The sequence below is a fragment of the Carassius gibelio genome, chromosome B3 (assembly GCF_023724105.1).
Source record: "Carassius gibelio isolate Cgi1373 ecotype wild population from Czech Republic chromosome B3, carGib1.2-hapl.c, whole genome shotgun sequence".
Lineage (NCBI taxonomy): Eukaryota > Metazoa > Chordata > Actinopteri > Cypriniformes > Cyprinidae > Carassius > Carassius gibelio.
Genome location: NC_068398.1, coordinates 19,033,281 through 19,056,883, shown reverse-complemented (window position 1 = coordinate 19,056,883; position 23,603 = coordinate 19,033,281). Strand labels below are relative to the sequence as shown.

Genomic DNA, 23,603 nt, shown 5'->3' with positions numbered 1-23,603 from the left:
ATCGTGTGTGACACTGCTTAAAAAAGGCAGATCCTTCTCCTCCTCTCGCTCCATTACTGTCACTCTCTCACGTCGATCTGAGGGAGCACTGGAGACCCAGACACAGTGTTTTCATAAACGCAGACCCAACTGTGTGTAAAACGGCCGACAAAGTACTAAAAATACACAACGCTGACGTACAAAGGTCTTATTTTGTGTTGAGTGACGAGAGAACTTTCTTGGAGAAAGAACATCATGTACCTGTCTCTCGCTGAGGGACTTAGAAATTCACTTTGAAAATGAATTATCAGGGTAGAAGAGGAAAGATGAATAAATGATGGCGTGAATAAATGAACGCGCTGGGATGAGTAGTAGACTACAGGCTTCTTCTTCTGTGGTGGAGAACTCACCCGATCACTTGTTCATTCTGTTATCATCCATTCAACAAGCACCTCCTTCTCAGATTCGGCACACTTGTGAATTTTAACCACCAAGTCCATCTCACACCACTCTCTCCATCTGTCTGAATGGCTCTGAGTGCTTGTTTTTCTCCTTTAAGAAGTCTTCAGAAGTATTCTGGCGTACAGTAAACCTTAAGGAACTCACATCCGTGACCTGAGCGTCTCTCTCTGCCTGCTAAGGTGAATGAGAATGATTTACTTGTTTTATAGTGCAGGACGTCCCATCTGGCCAATCTTAGCCAGCTGTTAAATTCACACCAATGTTTCATCATGGTCCTTAATAGCTGTGCTAAGTTCGTTCTTGGATAAAGGCTGTTAGTTGTCTGCAGAATGGGAAGCGTAATTAGCACTGAGCAGAAGCATACAAGACTGCGAGGAGAGCAGGATAGTTTGGATGACTGATGTGTGGCCATTTCAACTGTCATCTGAGAACGGGGGAACTAGAAGAATTGGTTCATATTTAAAAGATCTGAAAAAGATGGAAAAGTCTACAGAAGCTGAATGTGTGCTAAAGGGGCTCTGTGAAAAAGTTTAGAGAAAAACAGGGCAAATATGTAAAAATAAATGATAAAAAATAAGTTCCAATTAACTAACAGATAAATAAAGAATTAGAATAAAAAAAGATGCAAAAAGATTCCAATAATTAATTTAAATTATTAATAATACATCTTATAGTACAGTATGAGTAGACAAAAGTAATAATGCAACAAAACACAAGCTTAATTTTTCCCCAAATAATATTTTACATGTTTACGATATTCGTTTTTGACAAAAAAAACTCTCAAAAAAAGGTGCAGTAGCTGTCTTTTCAAAAGGTATCTTTCACGCTATCTTTTTCAAAAAGTACACCTTTGTTCCTTATTTACCCCCTAAAGGGTGCATATTAGTACCTTAAATGTACAAAAGAGTGTAGGCCTACATATCAGTACCTTTTGAATACCGCTTCAGTGACACCCTTTTGGTCTATTAGTTTTGTCTTTGTAAATAAAAATATATAGTTGCCTTTAAAATTGTAGGACTCTGGGCCCTCACACCAGGATGATCGTATTCGGGGGCCATAGCATCTAAAAAAATAAAAAAATACCTGTTCTAGAAACCTTGTATAAAACAGTGTAAATCGAAAGAGCATCTCATGAAACAAATGGATCTATTATAGCTAACGGCTTTCTAACGATTGTCAGGGTCTTTACATAACTCACGCGACCCATAAGGTTAATTTATGCCACATTTCAGCGCTGCACGTCAGTGTTTCTTCCAGCAGCTTAAAGTCACCAAGTTTAAATGTGCAAGTGCTGCCATCAAGTGGTGAACAGAAGTAACCAATCAATTCCTACTGTACTGTTGTTAAACCTCATCTGGAGCTATTTTCCCTCTTCACCCCTGCCATCTGTCAGCTGAGGACTCTGTTCTCCAGACAATCTGCGCTCAAGCTGTGAATTAACTGTGGATGTCATTTCCGGCCACACAGCAGCTGCCATCAGTGGTGACACATTTACTGTTTCCTGCAGATGCTAAAGCGCATAAAAAAGAGGAGGCTGCTTCTCACCTGCAAACAGCACACACATGACATATGACCAAACTACAAAAGGAATTAAAGGGGTGAAATATTAATAGTAACATTAAAAAGCACCACAAAACTAACATAGAGAATCAATAAAATAAATGTACCTGCATATATTAACACATTTCATACAAAGTATGTGCATTACATACTAGCTATATAATATACATAGTACACAGGATGTAATGACTGGGTCTCTGATATGCAGTAGATGTGGCACTGAACCACAAGATATTCAAATGTGACTTACTCTTTAATAGACTTTAATAGACTTTGCATGAGTAATTTAGTAGATGACAAGGAAAAGGAAGACTCGTAAAAGGCCATGTACTGGAATGCAGTAAGAATATGGTCGCTCTGATTTTGACAAATAAGACATGTTCTCGGATCAACATGACATATAAATAAAAATGTGTATTTAACCCAATCCCTACCCCTAAACCGAACCCTACCCATAATTTATTCTTAAAATCAGTATGGAATGAGTGCTGATTAACAAGGGTGTAGAAGCACCTAACTCTGAATGTAAGCCTAAAACAGACATTTCCTGAAAAGTTATCCCTCAATTCTGATTGGTTGATAGGAATGTTCTTCCAGGATCAATAAGGATGTTGTTCTTGGTGAAATCACGCTCACCGAAAGAATACATAGACTAAAGGTTTGAAAGGGTTGGAGCTTCTTTTTAAGAGAAAATAAAACCCTCTACATCCTGAGATGTTGTAACAATGCCAATAGATGGCAGTGTTACGTTTTGTTTGAATTTTCCAACGTATACATTTTACATCATCACTTTCCTCAAATTAGCTACTACATTTTTACAGTCTATGGGTACAACATGGGGCCGGATGTTTATGTATTTATTCGTTCAACAAATGGTCAGTTAAATTTCGGATATGGCTAGTTTGATTAAAGAGAAGTAAATTAGTTTAATGACAGATTAAATAGACAAACGGTATTTATAAATATTACTTTTGAAAAATTACAGTAATGGTTGTAAACTGAACATTTTATCTGAATTGAGATGTCACTTATCGTTTTTTTTTTAAGAGTTACTCTTAATATCATTTAAACACAATGATCCTGTTTATATAAAGTGACAATGTAACACACGAGTTATCAAAACTGGATAATGTGTCTCAGGTTCAAGTTACAGCGCTCAAGCAAAAACCCCACTGAAAGCAACAAAACAAACATCGAAAAAAAAATGATTTAGTAGTCCAATCCACTAATGAAATCGCAAAATAACCTCCCTCGCTTAAAATGGTATATAATATGGACCTGTCTGATTTTAGAGCTTCTGCAGAAGTAAACAAAAATGCATGACAAAAAGAAATGCAGTGAGATACTACACCTACCCCAATCTGGCAACCCACTGTTTTCACATTCACCAAATCGTGACTACGGAAGCCCGTGCGCACGTTTTCCAGACGCAAAAAAAAATGCAATTGGAAATGCATCTCACCGGGGTAATGTAAGGACATCTATATGGTCAGCATGTGACGTCACGCGGTCGTATAGCTTCAGAAACATAGATGTACGTCACCTGCAGGTCTGGTGCGCGCAAACTTAGATGGATTACTCGAACATACAGTGAGTGCTTCATTTTTCCCACGTGAAATGCATTGATAAACGATTCTAATCAAGAATCGTCCTCTAGCCTCATTGACGCTGACAGGTGCTTATTTACATGTAGGGCTGTTGAAATTAATTATGTAGGGATTTTACTGAAATAAGCGAGAGAAAAAGCAAATGCGCCACTCATGACTAAGCGGATCGCAGTGAAATTCTCGAGCTCTAAACGCTGATTCGGTATAAGCAAACGTTATTTGGTGTTCCCGTTAACATCGTCTCGCGTGCATGGGGATTTGTCTGGAAAGACGTAGAGGCATGGCCTACTTTTTGCGCACGTATGGAAACGAGGCGGTGGCTCTTTTTGCTGTTGCTGTGCCAGCCTATGCGCAAACACATCTCGACGCTGGATAGGTCTCCTGGCATTGAGGCTGCGCCTGTGATGATCATGCGATTGAGTGACGACGGGGAGTCATGTCTAGTCTATGCATGATCAGTGGCTCTGCGCTCCGCATCCCGCTGGAAAAAAGAGTTCGCGCTCGATAGCTCTGCGATCGACTCCGCGCCTATGCCCACAATGAATGGCTGTTTCCAGCGCGAGACAGTCGAGGCGAGAGAGTGAAGGAGAGCGAGCGCGTCAGACTCCATTGAAACACTTTGAAACGGCCTCCAGCTAAGGGGTGAGTATCCAGCATTTGAATCCGCGCGGCGCGTCACGCGAGGACGGCGCGCGAGCGAGCGGCTGTCCTGGAATCTTGGCTGAAATCCGGCGGCTTTGAGATGTTTGGGGGGCATTGATTTGGGGAAGGTGTGCGGTGGGGGATGGGCACAGACTAATGGTACCAACAAAAAGTTTAACCACTTCACCGACCTCACAGATATGGCTGAACGCGCGTGCTGGCAGATGTTCCGGAGTCAGATCTGGCTCACTTAAAAACCCGATTTCCGGGATCTTTTTAACCTGTCAGCCAGACGTCTTATATATATGCTTTAGATTTTGAAGACGACACTTTGCGCGTGATCGATGTTGTTGTGGCAAGGAGTAGTTCGCTCATTTTCTTATCGGCGGAGTCTGGCCGACCCCCCCTAGCGTCGGCGCTGGTTCAGTCTGGCTCGCCCCCAGTACGAGCATTTGTCCCGGGATGACCTGTTGATGTCTGTGAAATAAGATAAGGTGGGGTATCCGAACTCGCGCGGAAACGCCATGCAACATTAACTTTGAAGTCCCGAGGACCGAAACGTATGCATTTGGTTGTGTTTTTGTGATGCCAGTACCGGCTGCTCGTTTAATCGTTGGAGATTGTTGAGTGTTGCCGTTGTAACGGAACGGGGCGAAGCCTCGTTTTGGCGGACCCGTTTAGGCCCGAGGATGTAGGCACGAGCTCGCTCTCGGTGCGGTGCATTGGCAAAGACGGGACAAGAGCGGCAAACTTGCTCATTTCGAGCGACGCACCGCTTAACGTTACCTCCGCTGCGTTTGTGCTCGCTCGCATGTAGGTGCTACATTTCACACAGAGTGGCTCATAGTGGGCGCTTTTGCCATCGTTCTTCACCCCCTCCACGTCCCGTGCCAGGGGAGAGCTCCGGACGGACACACGGTTAGCCTGCCGCCGACACAGCCTCATAACACCGCTGTACTGGCGGCCAAAGGTTTGCTCTGTTTTTTTATCTTCTACTTCACTGTCCTGCATCGCTGGATTAGTGTTAGTTCATGTATCGGCGTATGTCTGCACTTCCATCACACAGGCTTGGCATCACAGTATTAGACAGATGTTTCTTTTTGCTTTGATGTGCATCAGCGGTTCTAAACTGGGGCCCGCTTGGACACTCTCTGTAAACTTCCTAAGGGGCCTCAATCTTTTTATATTTAAGTTATTATTATTTTTATTATTATTATTTTTTTTATACCAGTTAGCTTCTTAGAATCTATATTGTAATATATATATAAATGTAATATAAATAGTGTAGTGTATCATGTTACTCTAATGGAAAATCATCGACTTCCCATGTACCATTCTTTTATACAAATATTGAATTGAACAATGTTTTCTTTATCTTTATTTTTCCTACGTAAAACATCATTTTTTTCACTCTTCTTATGTTTGCTTATCTTTCCTTTCAAAAAAAGTTGGAAGCTAGTTAAGCAAAGAAGTTCTGTAGCACCAAACAAACAGATTCATGTATTTATAATTTTCTTTCCTTAAAGAAGACACAATGTGGTAATGCTCAAATCACCAAATGTGTAAATCTTTAGATTAATTACAATGAATTATTTTTATATATTGACAGCAATGGTTTAGTAAAACGGTTACAAGCACCTTTGCCTTTGACTGTGGGTGAGTTCAGGTAAACTAGGACACGTTTTGATTTTGATTGGCCCAGTTGACATGACTTAACAAGAAATTAAAAGCAGTAGTTCACTTAAAAATAAAAATTCTTGTCACCTTTTACTCCCTTTCAAGTTGTCCCAAAACTGTACAAGTTTCTATTTTCTGACAAAAGTGGATATTTTAAATAATTTTTGCAACCAAACAGTTGATTGGTAGACATAGACGTCCGTAGTATGGTAAAAAAAAAAAAATAAATACAAATACTGTGGAAGTCATTGGGGACTACAGGTTTGGTACAAGTGGAGAGTGAGTAAATAATGACAGAATCTTATTTTTGGGGTCAAATATCCCTTTAGAGTAAATAATTTGTCATTGACAATAAGTGCTAGAAATTTCAGTAGTTTACCTTACTTTTAGTAAAATAAGATTGAAGATATGACATTCCTTTTTTTTCTGTGTTTTTACAAGTACATGTGATAGATGCTCCAGCCTCATCAGTTATTGCATGTTGACTGTTTGAAAGTCTCATACGTGCAGATTGACTTGTGAATAAAGACTTTAAAAGTCTGTGTTACTTGCACACTGTGATAACCATACCTAAGGTGTCCTCTCTTCCCCACCCCGAGGGAAAGCTTCTTAAATAAACCCTGGGCCTCTCAATGTGTATGTGTGCCACTGCTCTCTGGCCATCTGTAAACAAGCCGTTTTGTCCAATGTCTATGGCTTGTGTTTGTGTGTGTGTGTGTGTGTGTGTGTGTGTGCATGTAAGGGAGGGGGAGCGAGCCTGAAGTCAGACAAAGAGGGTACTTCTTTAACAACGAACGTCCTGTTAGTTCTGTGTGATCAGATCAGATTCAGTGATTTTTAATGCAATGGCTTGTGTGGGAAACATGTGCCCAGATGTTCTGCCTACCGCCGTCTAATCTTAATGTGTGAAGTATATCACATCACAGTTTATTCTGTCGTGTTGGTTTAGCTGACATGATTTGAGGGCTGTTTTTACTTCACCAAGTGACTGCTAAACAATAAGCCACAATTTTTGCGCTGACGGCAAAATGTCAATCTGTGCCTTCTCAAAAAGATCTGCCACTCATTCTGCCGCTGATCCGCCAAAAATCCTCCCCCGACTAATATGAGCGTATTTTTTGCCTAAAAAGGAGGGCATTGTAAGCAGTTTTAAACTCTGTAGTAAAGTTTTGGACAGCCCATTTTATAGTAGAACGCGCAGGTTAAGCGTCTGTAATGAATTTCCCCAGCAGCACGGCTGTAAACTGTAATGACGGCTTTGCTCATGGTGTCACATTTAGCTGTAATAAGACTGACTGCCATGTTAGTCAAAGCCCATTGTTTTCCTCCCTTTTCCTCAACTATGACCTCAATCACTGGTTTGCTATCTGTGTGGCGCTCTCTCCCTCGCTGCTGTAGTACTGTAAAGAGTGCCATTTTATCTCTGTCTCAGCTGAATCACCATCTCATTCAGATTAGCAGTCACATCCCGCTCACAGGATTTAAGAGCCGGCTCGCCAACCCCCCCTATTATTTTTTTATAGAGTTCGCGTGTTCTAGGCCGCTCGAAATTGCACACAGACTCCTCCCTGGGGACTTATACATCTCACCTTTTAATGTAACAGTCTGTTGCTGGTGGCCGTTTGTGTCTTGCAATAAATTGTGTCGGATTCGGAGGATTTTTACTGCTTTAAAAGCAAATGATGGTTGCAGTGAGTCTTCAGGGATGAACTACTGTGCTGCTGAGAGAATGCTGCTGACAAAGATCTCTTTCTTTCTCTTCCATCTCTCTTTCCCTCCTTCTCTTCCTCCGGTGCTGCTCAGATTTCTCTGGTGGTGCTGGCCATAGCGCCATGGCTCAGACCCTTCAGATGGCGATCCCAAACTTCGGCAACAATGTCCTGGAGTGTTTGAACGAGCAGCGGCTGCAGGGGCTGTACTGCGACGTGTCCGTGGTGGTGAAAGGCCACACCTTTAAAGCCCACCGCGCCGTGCTGGCGGCCAGCAGCTCCTACTTCCGTGACCTTTTCAACAGCAGTGCGGGCAGCAAAACCCCTACGGTGGTGGAGTTGCCCCCGGCCGTACAGCCGCAGAGCTTTCAGCAGATCCTGGCCTTCTGCTACACCGGCCGCCTCAGCATGAGCGTCGGAGACCAGTTTCTGCTCATGTACACGGCCGGCTTCCTCCAGATCCAGCAGATTATGGAAAAGGGCACGGAGTTCTTCTTGAAGGTCAGCTCGCCCAGCTGTGACTCACAGGGCCTCCATACTGAAGAAACCCCTCCGTCGGAGCCTCAGAGCCCTGTTACCCAGACGGCGGTGGGTGCTGCGGCTAACGGCGGAGGCGGGGTGGTGGCTACGACAGCCAGTCGACCCACTTCCTGCTTGACCCCGTTGCCCCTCGTCTCTCGGGTGAAGACAGAGCAGCCGGAGGCCTCGCCGTATTCGGTGGTTTGCACGCCGGTGGCCAAGCGGCTTTGGGAAGGAGGCAATCGGGAAGGTGGCGGAGGCTCAGGGGCAGCCGGCGGAGGAGGGATGAGGAAGGCAGCTCGTTTTTCCCAAGAAATGGCACGTGGAAGCGCTATTCAGCAGCAAGGTAGCATGGGACTTGGTATGGGTCTTGGAATGGGCACAGGGGGGCACGGTGGAGGCGGAAGCACCAACGGCACGAGCAGTGCCACCCCTGAAGGCACCAGCCCCGGTACTTTGAGTGCCTATGCCAGTGATTCGCCCATCTCTTACCATGATGATGAGGAAGAGGAGGAGGCGGTGGATGACGGCACTGAAGAGCAGTACAGGCAGATCTGCAACATGTACACCATGTACAGCATGCTCAACGTGGGTGCTACAGGTGAGTCCACAGCACTGCTGCAGCCCACGAAATACTTGAAATCATTTACTCAACCTCTTATTATTCTAAACTTGTATGACGACTTTATCTTCAGTGTAACAGAGCTGGTGAAATTTTAACAATGTGCTTGTTGCCTTTTCCATTGGATTACAATAAATGCAGACTGGAGCTTTTAAATGTCAAAAAAAGATGCAAATGCACCACAAACATTGTCCATATGACCCGTGCATTATAATTCAAGTTTTCTGAAGCAGTTATAGCTTTTTGCAAGAAATTGAAAATTTTTGTTTTTATTAAATGTCAACTTAATTTTACTCTCTATATTTTTAGATGCATGTTACTTATTTTGAACATTTCGTCCATGCATGCATTTTCATTATTTATTTGACCTTGCAATTTTTAATAAATTTTTTTTTTACGGAAAATGAAAAAGATTCTCTCTGGTGACATGTAGTTGATTGCAGCTCCCACACCTCAAAATTCAATCAACAATCGCTGGAGAGAACAAAGTCCCCAAGCATTTCGACAATTTGTTACACTAGAATGCATGTCTCAATACAGATGAAATGTCTGGTGCTACGTTTTTTCCAACATAGTTATTATTCATTTACAATATTTCCCTTAACAAAAATGAATGAATAAAAAGAATAATTATTCTACAAATTAAACATTACTGCTACACCCATCAACTTTCACCATTTTCGGTGTATAAAGACACAAAAAGCCATCTCCACTCCCAATTCATGATTGCATTGTAAATAAACCACAAAAATGTCTTCGTCTGGTTCCACTGAAGAAAACAAACAGAAGTCACAGGTTTGATGATAGCAGAGGAGAATTTATTTTTAAGTTTAAATTCGCACTTCCTTTGCTCCTGTGTGTGCTGTAATGTATACAGCCTCTTGCTTTATTGCTTTTCATTTTAAGTTAACTATTGTCTAGATTCTTTTGTGCTTCTTAAATAGGAATATCATCACAGCTAAATTCACACTTTTTGCTAAATGCTTGAACTGTTTGGAGCTCATGAATATTTTATGAGAAGTACTTCTTATCTTCTCTCAGACGGCATGAAAACCGAATGTGTTCTGATGCCTTTGGATTTCACAGGTCTTTTATTAGTCTTGGTCCCAAGAGCTCTGTATTATCTGTCTGTCTTTGAGAGTCAAAAGACTTCACGGCTGTCAAGACTTCATGCACGGAGATCACGTTTTTGTCTTCACGCTTTCTCTACTCTTGGTTAACTCCGTTCCCTTTCTCAGCAGGTGAACGTGTGGAGGCCTTGCCGGACCACTCAGAGACGCGGCCCAGGATGCGTGGCCGACAGGATCTCGCCTCTCTCCCCACCGAGCTCATCGCTCAGATCGGCAACCGCTGTCACCCCAAACTGTATGAGGAAGGTGACCCTGCAGAGAAACTGGAGCTAGTTTCAGGTCCGAGTCTAATCACTGTACCTGTTCATTAACAGAAAAAAAAAAAAAAAAACGCAACCGATGAACCAAAGTATCTTGAGTCAAAGGTATACTGTAGTGGAATAAATCCTTCTTTTGTTGTTCAAACCTTCGTCATATCATCCTGCATGGGTTTTAGGAAAACATCTGCTGAGAAAACAATGTTAAGGTTAATCTATAGAAGAGTCAAATAGGGAGGAGAACCGGCATCATACAACTGAGTCATGTTCAATAGCCCATGAAAAGCAAATGATCTTGTGTGATGATTGATGGGTCCACCGTGTTTGGAGAAGCCGTGTTGTGGTATTATGGTGTAGAACAGGTTTTGTTGAGTGACTGTAGTGTAGTGGAGGCTTTTGTGAGCTGTAAATCATGGCCTTTAGTGACTCTGAGCCGCCCGACTGGATCTGTTCAGGACATGTAAGTTACAGATGAATTCCGCTAATTGCTGGAACTTTATTTAAACAGCAGTCACGTATATATAAACATGCAGAGCAAAGTGCTTTACAAATACAATAAAGGCAAGCGATCGAACAAGACCAGACATGAAGCAATATAAAGTGGAAAATGAAACGAGGAATTGAAACAGACAAGACTCGCAATAAAAAAATGGAAAAACCATGGTCTTTGAGAAAAAAAAAAGTAATCAGAAAGTCATTAAAAGATGAACAAATACAAAGCGCTGGAGGAGTGAAAAGCAAAAAATGGAAATGAGACAAAAATGTTTAATTAAGAGCGAGATAAAGATAAAATAAGCTTCTGAAATGGTTTGAATTAGTTTTAGTCAAACCCATAACGCTTGGAAGTAGGATTTGTTTTTTGAATTCTGATGTCCAACATCTGGTTTGACTTATTTTCCATCACGGGAATAAATTACATTTTAAAATGTTAAATAGAAAATGGTTCTTTTCAAATAATATCAGTTTTCACTATTATTGCATTCATTGTATTTTCTTAGAGACTTCTTTCAGAAGTTGCATTTAATGAGTATCTGCAGTGAGCACAACACTGCATAAGTTATCACACAGATAGATGCAGAAGAACATCAACCATATTTAACAAAGCCATAGGTGTAGAAAAGCTGCAGAAATAGAAAAACGGATGTCAGGACAACAGCCAAGCGCTTAAACTTCACAAGTCACTGTTAGTACTAACACACATGAATGATCTTTAGCAGTAATAAGGAAAGCTGAATTTCTCTCTGAGCTTTGCGTGATTAGTATTCATTCATTTTTGGGCCTTCTATGCATTCATGCAAATCGATGAGTCACAAGGCATTTGTCAGTCTTTCAATATGTAACTGCTTGTATGTCTTGATGACATGAATATGAATGAAGTTCAACACCTTTTTTAAGTGAGATTGCTGTATATTGTGGACAGGCACCAGTGTGTACATCTCCCGAGCTCAGCTGATGAACTGTCACGTCAGTGCGGGGACCAGACACAAAGTCCTTCTGAGGAGGCTGCTGGCTGCTTTCTTCGACAGGTGAGTCTGGGAAACGTTAAAGACGTCTTCCATAACAGTGAAAGTGTATGACGTCTAACTTTCTGTTTCTGTGTGATGTACAGGAGTACTCTGGCCAACAGCTGTGGGACCGGCATCCGTTCCTCCACCAATGACCCCAGCCGTAAGCCGCTGGACAGCCGAGTGTTGCATGCAGTCAAGTGTGAGTTCCCGCTCTTTTATAGTATTTCCCCCAAAAAGGAAAAGTCTGTCTTCGCATACTCACCATCATTATTTCTTTCTTTTGCTGAACACACAATAAGATTTTTTTTAAAGAATGTTGATAACCAGACGGCTGCAGCTAGCTGTTTACTTTTTGTTTTCACACTATATAAGTCATAGGCCAGTGGCAACTGTTTGATTGCCAACACTCTTCAAACTATCTTCTTTTGTGTTCATCAAAAAAAAAAAAAAAATCTAAACTTGAGGGCGTGTAAATTATGACAGATTTTTAATTGAATTGAATGATCCCTTTAAAACTGTTCACTAGGGGTAGGGGGGAAAAACAGTTCACAATATTTGTGTGCTGATGTTGTATTGAGACACAGACACCAAGTATGATTTTTTTTTTCAATGACCTGATTTGATTTGTAAGTATTGCACTTCATTTTACAAGCTCTGTGCATAAAACGGATCAAATTAATAATAGAAATCTTTTTACAAACAGCACAAGAGTCTCAATGCTGTCACTTCTCTCTATAATGCTCTTTCATTCTTAATATATCTCTATATATGCAAAGACGGTTCACTCTTATACTTATGAATAGGAAAAACTGCATCACGTAATATAGACCAACGCTACTTTTGCGTCATCAAAGGTTAACGCCTCTTTTTGGGGGAAAACAAACGGATTCCCCTGATACAGAACTCGCTCTAATTTCTTGATAGCAAAAATGGCAGAAACATACAAACTCTCTTTGCGGGCCGAGGACCGTGAGAGGTATTGAAAGAAGCTACTGGATACAGTGTTTACAGAGGTTTCCCTTTGAAATGGTCGAAAACTGGATTAATAACCCCACGCAGTGGCCAAATGTGGACATCTAACGTTACCATTATCTCGTGGAATCACCAAGTAGCCTATTTTTGACATTAACATACTCACAGTATGATAAACTAGACGAAGAGAGCATGTCAAGAGGAGTCGGTGGTTTACTTGGATCATATTTCACTTTATTTAAGCTATTGACAGTTTTGTTGTCGTTAGAAATACGAAGCTGCTAGTAGCTACGTGGTTAACGTTAGCTCTCATTAGGCATGCTACCTTGGCTGTTAACTGATTTTAAGTTTGAAATATTCGCAGGCTAGGACTAAACAATATAAATATTATACAATATCTGTTTGTAATTGTGTCTGACAGGCCTGTACACATCAGAAACAATGAAAAACAAAAGGTCCCTGGAGCGAGTTCTGTATCAGGAATCTGTTTGTTTTCCCCCAAAAAGGGGCGTTACCCTTCGATGACGCAAAAGTAGCGTTGGTCTATGGTGAAATAGTCCCGCCTTCTAAATGAAAGAGCCAGTCACTGATTGGAAATGTCATTGCAAATGTCTCTGGTTCCCGTAGAAACCTGAGGCTAGCCCAGCCAATGTGCATGCGCAGTCATAAATGTAATGATTGCGCACAGTGTAATTATGCGCATTGGCTGGTGTTGCCTGAAAAAAATGCTTTTTAAACACTTTTTGAGCATTAGAAACAACTTTCATGGGGCAGTTCATATCAGATTTTGTAGCTAGTTTGAGATATGTAATTTAAGGACAGCGATCAGTTTTTGAGATTGTAGTATCTCAAAGTTTTTTTTTTTTTTTAGATGTAACTCACTCTTGCATGAGCTGCACCGGAGACAAATATGGCCACCGAGTAAATAGATTTTTCAAAGGGACTTTGAAATATGTTATCGCATCACTCAGCATATCGCGGAATGTTGAAAATTGCTAAGATATTTAATCGTGATAATATCGCGTTCGACAATCAATCTAATTCTGCGAGAAAGGGGAAGTCCACTCTCCAACAATGACAAAAAAGAATTATATTGTTGTAAACATGTTCAAGATCACTTTTTATCCAGCTTTTGAATGATACAAACATTGACAGCCAATCAGAATCAGCCCGGTACCAGACGACATGCCTGAGCACATGCGTCTGATAAACAGAACGTTATCATGAGTCGGTGTGGGTCCTGAAAGTTATCTGTAATAGTTCTGGCTCTTGGTGTGATCTAGTTTTTAGAAATATCTTCTTCCCTTGTGTCAACAGTTTACTGCCAGAACTTCGCCACCAGCTTTAAGGAGAGCGAGATGAACGCCATCGCGGCGGACATGTGCACTAACGCTCGGCGCGTGGTGAGGAAGAGCTGGATCCCCAAGCTGAAGCTACTGATGGCGGAGGGCGATGCCTACGCCAATTTCCTCCCCGACAGCATCAAGATGGAAGCGGATGGCCTCAGCGGCGACCCCGCCTTCGAGACGGCGAGCCTGGAGGGCGGAGCTTCCGTGGAGACCGGAGGATCCTCGGGCGAGTCTCTGCAGGGTGTGGGCGGAGACAACGGTACTTTGTTTCAGTGAGCGACTCGGCGAGGAAAGCCCTGGCCCATCCCCTCTGCCACCCCGCCTCCTACCCGCCTCCCACCCCGCTGCGTGACTCTGGGCTCTGCTGCTTCTGCCTGGGATGGGAAAGGGAGAGTCCGGTAGGAGATTGGAGGAGATTGCACGGTCTAGCATCGGGAGGATCACAAGGGGTTGATGCCAGGGGCACTATTTTCTTTTCAATCATTTTTGTTTTTTGCTGAATAACCCTCTTTTGCACAGAAGATCCCCTTTGCCTTCCTGCTCGGCAAGTAAATCTAGTCACCGATGCTATAGGAATGCGTAATTAGGACCAGGAAAGGTTCTTGCGACCGGAGGTCCGAGGTCCCGGACCTCTCTCTACTGAATTTGAATGTATTCATGATTTTGTAGCACCTGGCTATGTCAGACTAGCCGATTGTATTTGGCCCAGGAGAGAGACAGGAAAAATGCCCGTCATAAGATCTGAAGGGACAGCAGATGGAGAAAGTAGTGAGGGAGGAGAGGAGAAAGAGAAGAAGGTTGCATATTCCGTCTCTCGTTCTGTCTAAAACGGAAAGAATCTGATATCCTTCTCTGCTTCCATTCCTCCCAAAATATATGTGGGATCTTAGTCTGCCACGTTCTTTTGTTTTTTATGTCGCCGTTTTCTCCTTTCTCCTTCTACTTGTTCCACTGTATGTGATTCATATGAATCCAGAGTTGATGAAAGATGATTAAGGACTGTAAAGGATAAAAATATATTTATCTGCTCGCACCTTTAGAGTTCGAGAGAGAGGGATTGTTTTAAAATCTCGTCTTTGTGTTTTTATTTTTTTTTTAAACCTTTAATTTTTTTCTTAAATGTTTCTCAAAAGACACCTTGTTGTCAGGCTTTAAATGGAAATAGTGAGAAAAAATAAGGACTATTTTTGCATAAGGATTATCTTGCATTTCAAAGACTGGTGCTTGGCTTGTATCTCGATCACGCTCGTGTCCGAGGCTGAATTCGATTTACAGGGGCAGTTTATCCAGAAATGTAAATTCTGACATCATTTCCTCACCCTCATCTCAAACCAAACACAAAAGAAAAGTGTTTGTTTTCATTCAGTGAAAGGCCAGTGGGGTTCAGTCTTGTTTTGGACTCGCTGACTCTCACTGCATGCACATGAAAGTGTTCTTTAAGAATACCTTACAGGTTCGAAAAGACTTGATGATGAGCAAATGAAGGCCGAATTGGATAAACTATCCCTTTAAGAGAAAAGAAGAATTGTGTAGGACATAACAACAAAGTGTTTTTAATCTCTCAAAACCTTTTGAGCTTCCCCCATCATCGCACACAAACACGCTTTTACAGCCCGGGGGGAAGGGAGGTTGTGCTTCTCATTGTTAGTCACTTTACTGTCTTAAGGTAGTGACTTTGTGTGTGTTTGGGAGCGGAGGAGGGTTTCCATCGCCTGTGTCCCAGGAGAGGAGGAGTCGGAGTGATTAAGTCTCTTCATGTTGCCCATGTCCCTGTTTGGGCAGCTGTGTGTGTGTGTGTCTGTGCTCGCTTAGGCAAGCATGTCTGTGTCCGCACAAGTCACCATCTGTATACATTCCTTGCACATAGTTGGCACTGTGTGTTTGCATGTGGGTGATGTGTTGAGTCGGGGATTTAGGGTATGTTTGTTTCAGCGTTTATGTGCCCGAGGCGTCTCAAACGGATGCTTTTAAGGAAATTCGGCCGTCTTAAAGTTTGCCGTAAGCCGTGAACTTTTGCATATCCTGCATTTCCATCGGGATTTGAATGGGTGATGTCTTAATGTGTGCTCAGGCATGGGTTTTAAACACGCATGCCTCACGAAAACAGAAATTCGATATTGTAGGCTATTTCATACCAGAGTTATTAGGCACTGCGTGTTGGTATAAATCAGGTTTTATTTTCACGCGTCTGATCTCCTGGGACACATACAGTAGCCGCCCCCTTTCTGACAGAAGAAGTGGACCTCTTTGCACCTTTTCGTAGACTGAACTAGAGCTTTTTGCACCTTTTTTGTAGAGGAGAGTGGTGGATTGTGCACCTTTTTTGTAGAGTGTAATCGATGGTTTTTGGACTAAACTTCATGGATGTGTATGTGTCGGTGTCTGGCCCGGACCAGAATGCACCCCTGCGTCTGTGGCCAGCCGTGCAGAATACTGATGTAAATATCAAAGAGACTATTGAACAGATTTTGACCATGTTTTTAACAGGTCACTCGTCTTTTTAATTGATGGCTTACATTAGGTCTTTCACCCCTCTTGTTTTAGCTCATGTTATCATTTCTTTTAGTTGCATAACCAAGTCTGGCTTCTGCTGTGTTTGTATATCTGGAAATTGTAGTTGTTGTGTTTTTTTTTTTTTTTTTTCTGGCTTTAGCGTCGTAGCAAATAAAGTAAACTCCTGGCAAGTTTACTACTTAACTGCAGTCTGGTTCAGGTCTGACCGGTGACCTCGTTTCTTTTTCTTATCCTTTGGACCAGAAAACAATAATGCCTCTTGTTTAGAAGTGTACAGCATTCGAGTAGCCTGCGAAATCAACATCTGGGAACGTGCAAGCATCCATTTCCTTCTCCCGTTTTATTCCTCCATTCTTTTAGCAGACCACGTGTACTGTATTTACTTTTCAACAACTACTAATTCAAGGTGAAAGAGTTGACTTGCCAAGTTTTTTAAAGATACAATATAGAGTTGTTTGACTGATGATAGAGTACGGAGTGTTTTTTTTTCTCCATTTCTTTTTATCGACTAAAGTGGTGGGGGGTTATGGTGAGGGATGTACTGGTGCTATGTGTGCTATTCTTTAGATGTTAAAGGTCTGCTGGGTCACTGGTGCCTTTCAGGAGGACTGCGGGAGACGAACTGCGTGTGTGTCTGGGTGGGGCACGGAGCAGCAGTGCTCCTCTCTCTCTCTCTCTTTCTTTCTCTTTCTTTCTCTCTCGCCAGCTATGACTGTGCCAGTGTTTATGCGTCCTCCATTTTGATGGCACAGATCACATATGCTGCATGCGTCGCTGGAGAGGAACCGCTGTGTCCGTGCGCCACCCGCTGTCTGTGTGCTGTTACTGCAGCTTAGATTTACTACTTACAGTCAACACCAGGGGGTGTCACGCCTCAGAAAGATGACTCTTGACGGCCACAAAAAATGGCCCATCTCTTACAAGGAAGTTGAAGGTGACGTGTAATTATTTTTTTTATTTTATTATTGTTAAAATACTACAAGTAAGCCATTTGAAGGTTGATCTTTATTTGTATTTTTCCCTCTAAAAGGCGTAACACTGTGGCTCCGTGGCGCTATCAAAAAGTTGCTCTGTTTGTTTGAGCATCACAACCAGCCCAAAAGAGCACCAACCCACGGCGCAAGTTCGAAATCATAATTTTTTCACTTTTTAAAGGATTTTTCCTTTACTTAGCCTCGCCTGTTATCAAGTGTGAATGAAGGGACCAGTGTTGATCAAAAAAAGGCCGGGATGTCCATATCACGCTGCCTATCTGTCTGCTCTCTGTGCTCGAGTAAAGCACCTTTTTCTGGGGTTTGCGTTCATAGACGTGCTCCTCGGCACCTTGTAATTCAGTCTGACTGTGTCACGGAGTGCAGAGAGCAGATAGACGGCGGACGCCTGAGCGGGTGAGTTTAAGTCTTGTCATTCTTCCTCGTAACACAGTTTGTTGGGGTCCTGTGCATTGTAGATCATTGTGAATTTGTAACCTGACGGACCGCTGACAGCATGCCAGAGAGAGTACGGAGCGATGTATTATAAATTGAACTCTTTTATAAACTGTGACTGTCTTTCCTTTCTGCAAAAAAGGCAGAAACCGGGTCCGTCTGTTCTGGAGCAATGGCTGTATTTTGCAGGGTTTCCGTTGGCTTGCAGTTTTTGCTACTTTTTTTGTCAACCTAAGCCTCTTTACCCAGAATGCAGCACTGCTATTCCACTCTAAATAACAGATATACCACATAAAGATACTCTCACCTCTTTCTCTGCGTGTTGCGTTCTCTTCCAGCACACCCCAACACTCTGCTTTCAGTCTTTCCCTGAAATGAGACGGATGGTGATTATAACCCAACTTTGCAAATGTTTTGGTAAAGTAACGTGTGTGACAGCCGGACAAATTGACGTCCGGACATAGTATCACGAATTACAGAGAAATACAGACAGGATGGGGGATGACATCAGCTCGCTTGAACACTCAAAACAACAAACTGGTTGTGAAACTTTTGTTTTTACGATGCGGTGTCTCACTTTCTATGAATACATCCCTATACAAATCTATATACTGTATATTCCATGGAAGCACTAATGAAGTTTGATTGTTAGTCGTGCACTCTCAGCATGAGTTGTAACCCATCCCCAGCTGTGCTCATGCAGTGACCCTGTAGCGCCAGTGCTCATCCACTCCATTCTGTCTGTGTTCAAAGTGCCAATAACTTTGTGAATCCCTAACTGTGACCCAATATTATCAAAAGTAATTGCACATTAACTACTGTAAAAAATGAGTAAGAGAAAAGTCAAAGGATACAGCTGAATATCTTAATAAAACTTTATAACAAAGGATTGTCTTTGGCTGTTTGTTTGTGTGTTAAAGCAATTCTCAACTTTTTTTCCCCCTCAACTATGTAGGCCAGAGGAAAAAAAAAAAAAAAAACTAGGACTGTCAATAGATTTAAATAATTATGCTTTACTCTGTACACTGGGAACTAATTCTACACTGGGAATATATATATATATATATATATATATATATATATATATATATATATATACACACACACACACACACACACACACACACACACACACACACACACACACACACACACACACACACATATATATATACACATACACACACACACACATATATATATATATATATATACACATACATTATATATGTATGTGTATTATGTAAGAATTTAAACTAATAATTTACATTTCAGGAAAGTAAATGTTGAATGTCAAATATTTTTTTTTATTTTTAAGGCACAGGACTTGCAATGGTTTACTGCAGCCAACACTGCACAACACTCACTATTAAACGGGAGCCAAGCAGATAAATAGATTTTCTCTTACCTCACAATAACTTAATGAACTCTTTCCTCGTTGTATCAGGCTATTGTGAGTTATCATGCAGACCTTGGGTGGTAATTGAGAGCTTTTACTGAGAACTAGCCACAGAGAAATGTGTGCCTATGCAGCCTTTCTTCATACAATCTGCAATCCAGAAACTGAGTTTGAGCGCCCTTATTGACATTTCGTTATTTATTTTATAAAATGGCCTTGAATCGATCCACTGCCTCTAATACAACACTGTTGTATTATGAAAAGAATTCCATTAGCATATCTCGTCTCACATTCGACATTCACAGTGTTATTGTATAATTCCTTCCACCGAACACTAAACTGAATGTGGACTGAATTCAGAGAAAAATAAACCCCTTTGGGAAAGCAACATTCAAACAACACCTGGGAATCTGCTCGATAAAATGGTGCTGTACGTTTTACGCGAAAACAGCTGGATACGATCCGTACATGGGCAGAGGAAGTTTGACGCGCACATGTCGTCTGAGGTTAGTAGCTATGACGAAATCTTTTGAAGCAAATATGGTAACAGGAAGTAGTCCGAGCGCGCCCACGCATCACGGGTTTTCCACAGAGCGGACCAACTAGCGGATGTTCCTTATATGGGCACAAGAGAATGCGGAAGCTAACAATATCCATGAAAATCAAAGTGACCAGTTAACCTTTGTTATTGTGTTGTTGAGTTGAGTAAGAATAGAATAGAACCAAATATAATATAATTAGATAATAATAGAGTGGAATAGAATAATTAAAATTACAATATCCAAAGTGTCTTTGTGTAAGGTAAGATTATAAAGATATATTTTCTTTAAAAATAACATTACTCGAAATTAAATGCACCGATAAAACAATCGTGTTATTACATTTGCATCAGGGTTTTTTTACAAATATTTTTTTAAAGGTCATTGATAGTCGATGATTAATTTAGTAACGAATCACTAATCATCAAAACCCCCCTCTGACAGATTACATCAGAAACAGAGTGATACACGTTCTGACTTATTTCCTCAAAACAAGAGCCGCAGGTCATGGGAGGAGCCGGGCTGTCAATCAAAACCGCGTACGTCACCAAAACTACATAAAGCGCGCTGTCTTTGCGCGGAGGTTTACTTCGGTGAATGAAACGACAGTGAAAGTGAACTGAGCTCAGGGGAAATTATCTACACCGTTGTTGTTGTTTTCAGAAGTTAACTGAATAACTAAAAACAATGGATGTCACGGCAGAGGCCAAGCAGATCATGGTCCAGGCGTTGAGTAAAATATACAGCTCGCGCACGCAGCGCGGTGGACTCCGTCTCCACCGGAGCCTGCTGCTGACCCTCGTCATGAAATCTGCACGGGACATCTACCACTCGGCCCGACTGACCAGCGAGAAAGAGGTGCAATCTGACACACACGGTGCCACGGAGAGCACAGCACAAGCAGAAGAGCCCATGGACACAGCGAGCTCCACGCCTACAGCTCTGCGCTCGACCGAGACACAGGCTACCGAGGACGGGAAGAGCTCCGGGCTCGAGGGTCCCTTACAGATACACGACCCCGCAGGACTCGCAGTGGACAAAGAGAACTGCAACCCCGCCGGGACGGACCGTCACTCTAGAAAGCGGCGGAGCAAAGGAGCCACAGACCCGGACTTCCTACCATGCAAGAAAGCCAAACTGGAGTTCGCGGAGGTCAGAGGAGCTCTCCAGGCGACCCAGAGTAACTCCAACTGCGGCAGAGCTCTCGACTCACGGACACTCGTGCCCATGCCGAGAACTATTGTCACGTGTTGAAAAGACTATAAGCGCAATGGCACAACAGAAGGACAGCAGAGAGAGCTTTGCGCGCTGTCTAGGCGCGTGTCTGCTGCTGGAGTACTCAGGGCTCTGGACTGAGGTGCAGAAGTCAGTGGGTGATTACTCACAGTGGAACAATGTGACAGACGATTACTCATCCCAGAGCAGCTTGTTTTGGAAACGTGTGACTAATGGTGCTTGTTCAAACTACCGTGGTTCTCTGATTCAGGACGTGACGCGGTGCTATTACTTCTGCGAGAAGTGTGACTGAGAGAACTTCCACGGATATTCATGTCCATAACTTTATTTTCTATTTATTTATTTACCACTAATGGTGTCTGTTTGTTCTGTGTGTGTGTGTGTGTGTGTGTGTGTGGTTCAGACTGTATTCGTCTAAAGTGCTGTCAGAATTGTCCAGTCATTACACTGACTGGGATCTTTTTGTGTGGTCTTCTTGCTGGAAAATCCATATTAAGCTGTGCTTTGGATCATTGTAGGTGGTTTCTCACTGGTCCAAACCAGACGACCTTGGTCAGACAGCTTATGGTCAGGGGTTTTCCAGCAGGTCAATGTGACATAAGCTACTACAAACAGACATCATGATGTTATGGTGTACATCTACCTCACTTTTGTACAATAAAATATTCTCAACCATCTCATTTCTGTGTGTGACGCAGTTTGTTCAGAGGGTTTATCCGGACCTGAGTCAGCTGGGCTTGTTGTGTGTTGTTGAAAGTGTTGGCGGTCATGTGACCGGAGGCGCGGATGGCTCGCGGGCACGAGGTGTTCGCGGAAGACAGGATGCGGTGAACACATCAGGCCGGATGATCGCTACCGTCTCTCTCTCTCTCGCTCTCTTTTCACACACCCACTCCTTTTCAACCCCCATAACCGGATCAGGAGGATATGGGGAACAAAATAATAGAAGCAGTAAAACGTTTAAGCCATTTACATGTTATTAATGAACCATTAGCAACTGTAATTAAACCCAAACTTAACGCTTTTTTATTTATTTATAAACCATTTATATAGCCTATGTGTGTGTGAACCCTGGACCCCAAAACTATTTTTGATATATAAAACCCTGGACCACGAAATCATAAACATAGCTTATGTAAAAATAAACAAGCTTTCCATTCCACTGATGGTTTGTTAGGATAAGACAATATTTGGCAGAGATATAACTATTTGAAAATCAGGAATCTGAGGGTGCAAAAATCCAAATATTGAGAAAGCTTTTAAAATTGTCCAAATTAGGTTCTTAGCAATGCATATTGCTAATCAAAAATTAAGTTTTCTATATATGGCGTTATATTAAAAAAACACCTTGTATTAGATGGAACAAATATGTGTAATTGATACAGAAATCTGCATTTGAGCCATGTGTATAATTATTGTTGACGCAGCAGATCGTGCCCATGTTGGAAGGGGTAAGGGTGCAGGAAGCAGGAAGTGGGGCAGGCACACGAGAGGGGGGGATGTGGGAGTGAGCGGAAGGAGGTATTAATATACTAGAGGAAGGACAGCACCCTTCACACATCCGCACATCTGGCCGTCATACCCTAGGGGGAGGGGGGCTGCTGAATGCCTGTGTGGTCCATCGATTGTCCTGCTAATGGAATGAGTCTCCCTCCCTCTCCTTGTGGAGCCTGAAACCTGATCCTCCGGTGTCTGAACTCTCTCAGGAATGCGCTGTTAGCTCCTGCAGTCTCCTGACCACACGGCTTTACAACACCCGGTCAGCAGAACTAGAGATAGACTAAAGACATGCAGGAGCAGAAAAAGGACAGAGCAAGGCTAAAAACTAAAGGGACAAGCTAATCATTTATCAAGCTGCCCGATGATACAGATTTAAGATTCTTGTGTGTGTTGCCCAAAAATAAATAAATTGAATTGTAAACTCAGCATTATATATATATATATATATATATATATATATATATATAATTTGTTTCTTTTTTTTTTTCTTCTCTATTTTCTTTTCCTTGTTGCCCCTGAAGCTTACAAGATGCTTTTTGGGTCAATCAAATTTGACACTTATTTCTGAAGTACATGTAGCTCAAAGACGAAGAACAGAAAAACACGTCTGGGAGTTTTGGGGCCGACTGTAAGTACTGGTGCTTTTCAAACCCGTGCCAACAGTGTGGGTGTGTAACTGATAGCAGCAGCACCATGAATGAAAAGTGTTAAATCCTGCTCCGAGCACTTTCTCCCGACCATACTCGGTACTTGACCTCTGTAGCTCTGGAGGTGTCCTATGACTACTCCTGTGGTCTGATGTGTCAGATAAGGCTTAAACAGAGAACGAGACTAAATGCTGTTTACTCCTAACCATGCCTCACATTCTTTGGAAATGATGAAAGAATCATAAACTCAAAACCGTAGTGAAGGCAGGGCTTTCAAAGCAAAAAAAAACAACAACAACAACAAAGAGTTTTGCGCACAACCCAGGTCTGAATCAAAAACGGCAAGGA

At 42.2% G+C, this 23,603-nt stretch overlaps 2 protein-coding genes across 6 annotated transcripts; both read left to right on the top strand.

Moving 5' to 3' along the window:
- Positions 1-3,423: 3,423 nt before the first annotated feature.
- Positions 3,424-18,820, top strand: LOC127952436 (nucleus accumbens-associated protein 1). 5 transcript variants are annotated; one of them, XM_052550878.1, is made up of 6 exons: positions 3,424-3,591; positions 7,731-8,756; positions 10,019-10,186; positions 11,585-11,690; positions 11,774-11,871; positions 13,962-18,820. In XM_052550878.1, the coding sequence occupies exons 1-6, from the start codon at positions 3,534-3,536 to the stop codon at positions 14,267-14,269; spliced, it is 1,764 nt and encodes a 587-aa protein (XP_052406838.1). In that variant the 5' UTR covers positions 3,424-3,533; the 3' UTR covers positions 14,270-18,820. The 5 variants fall into 5 exon arrangements, with proteins under 5 accessions (XP_052406838.1, XP_052406837.1, XP_052406839.1 ...); XM_052550877.1 differs by having other exon boundaries at positions 3,425-3,591; positions 10,016-10,186; XM_052550879.1 differs by lacking the exon at positions 3,424-3,591 and adding an exon at positions 3,620-4,250 and having other exon boundaries at positions 10,016-10,186.
- A 1,626-nt stretch (positions 18,821-20,446) lies between these two features.
- On the top strand, positions 20,447-21,788 carry ier2a (immediate early response 2a). The gene has a single exon (XM_052553170.1). The coding sequence runs from the start codon at positions 20,560-20,562 to the stop codon at positions 21,124-21,126; it is 567 nt and encodes a 188-aa protein (XP_052409130.1). The 5' UTR covers positions 20,447-20,559; the 3' UTR covers positions 21,127-21,788.
- Positions 21,789-23,603: the final 1,815 nt, after the last annotated feature.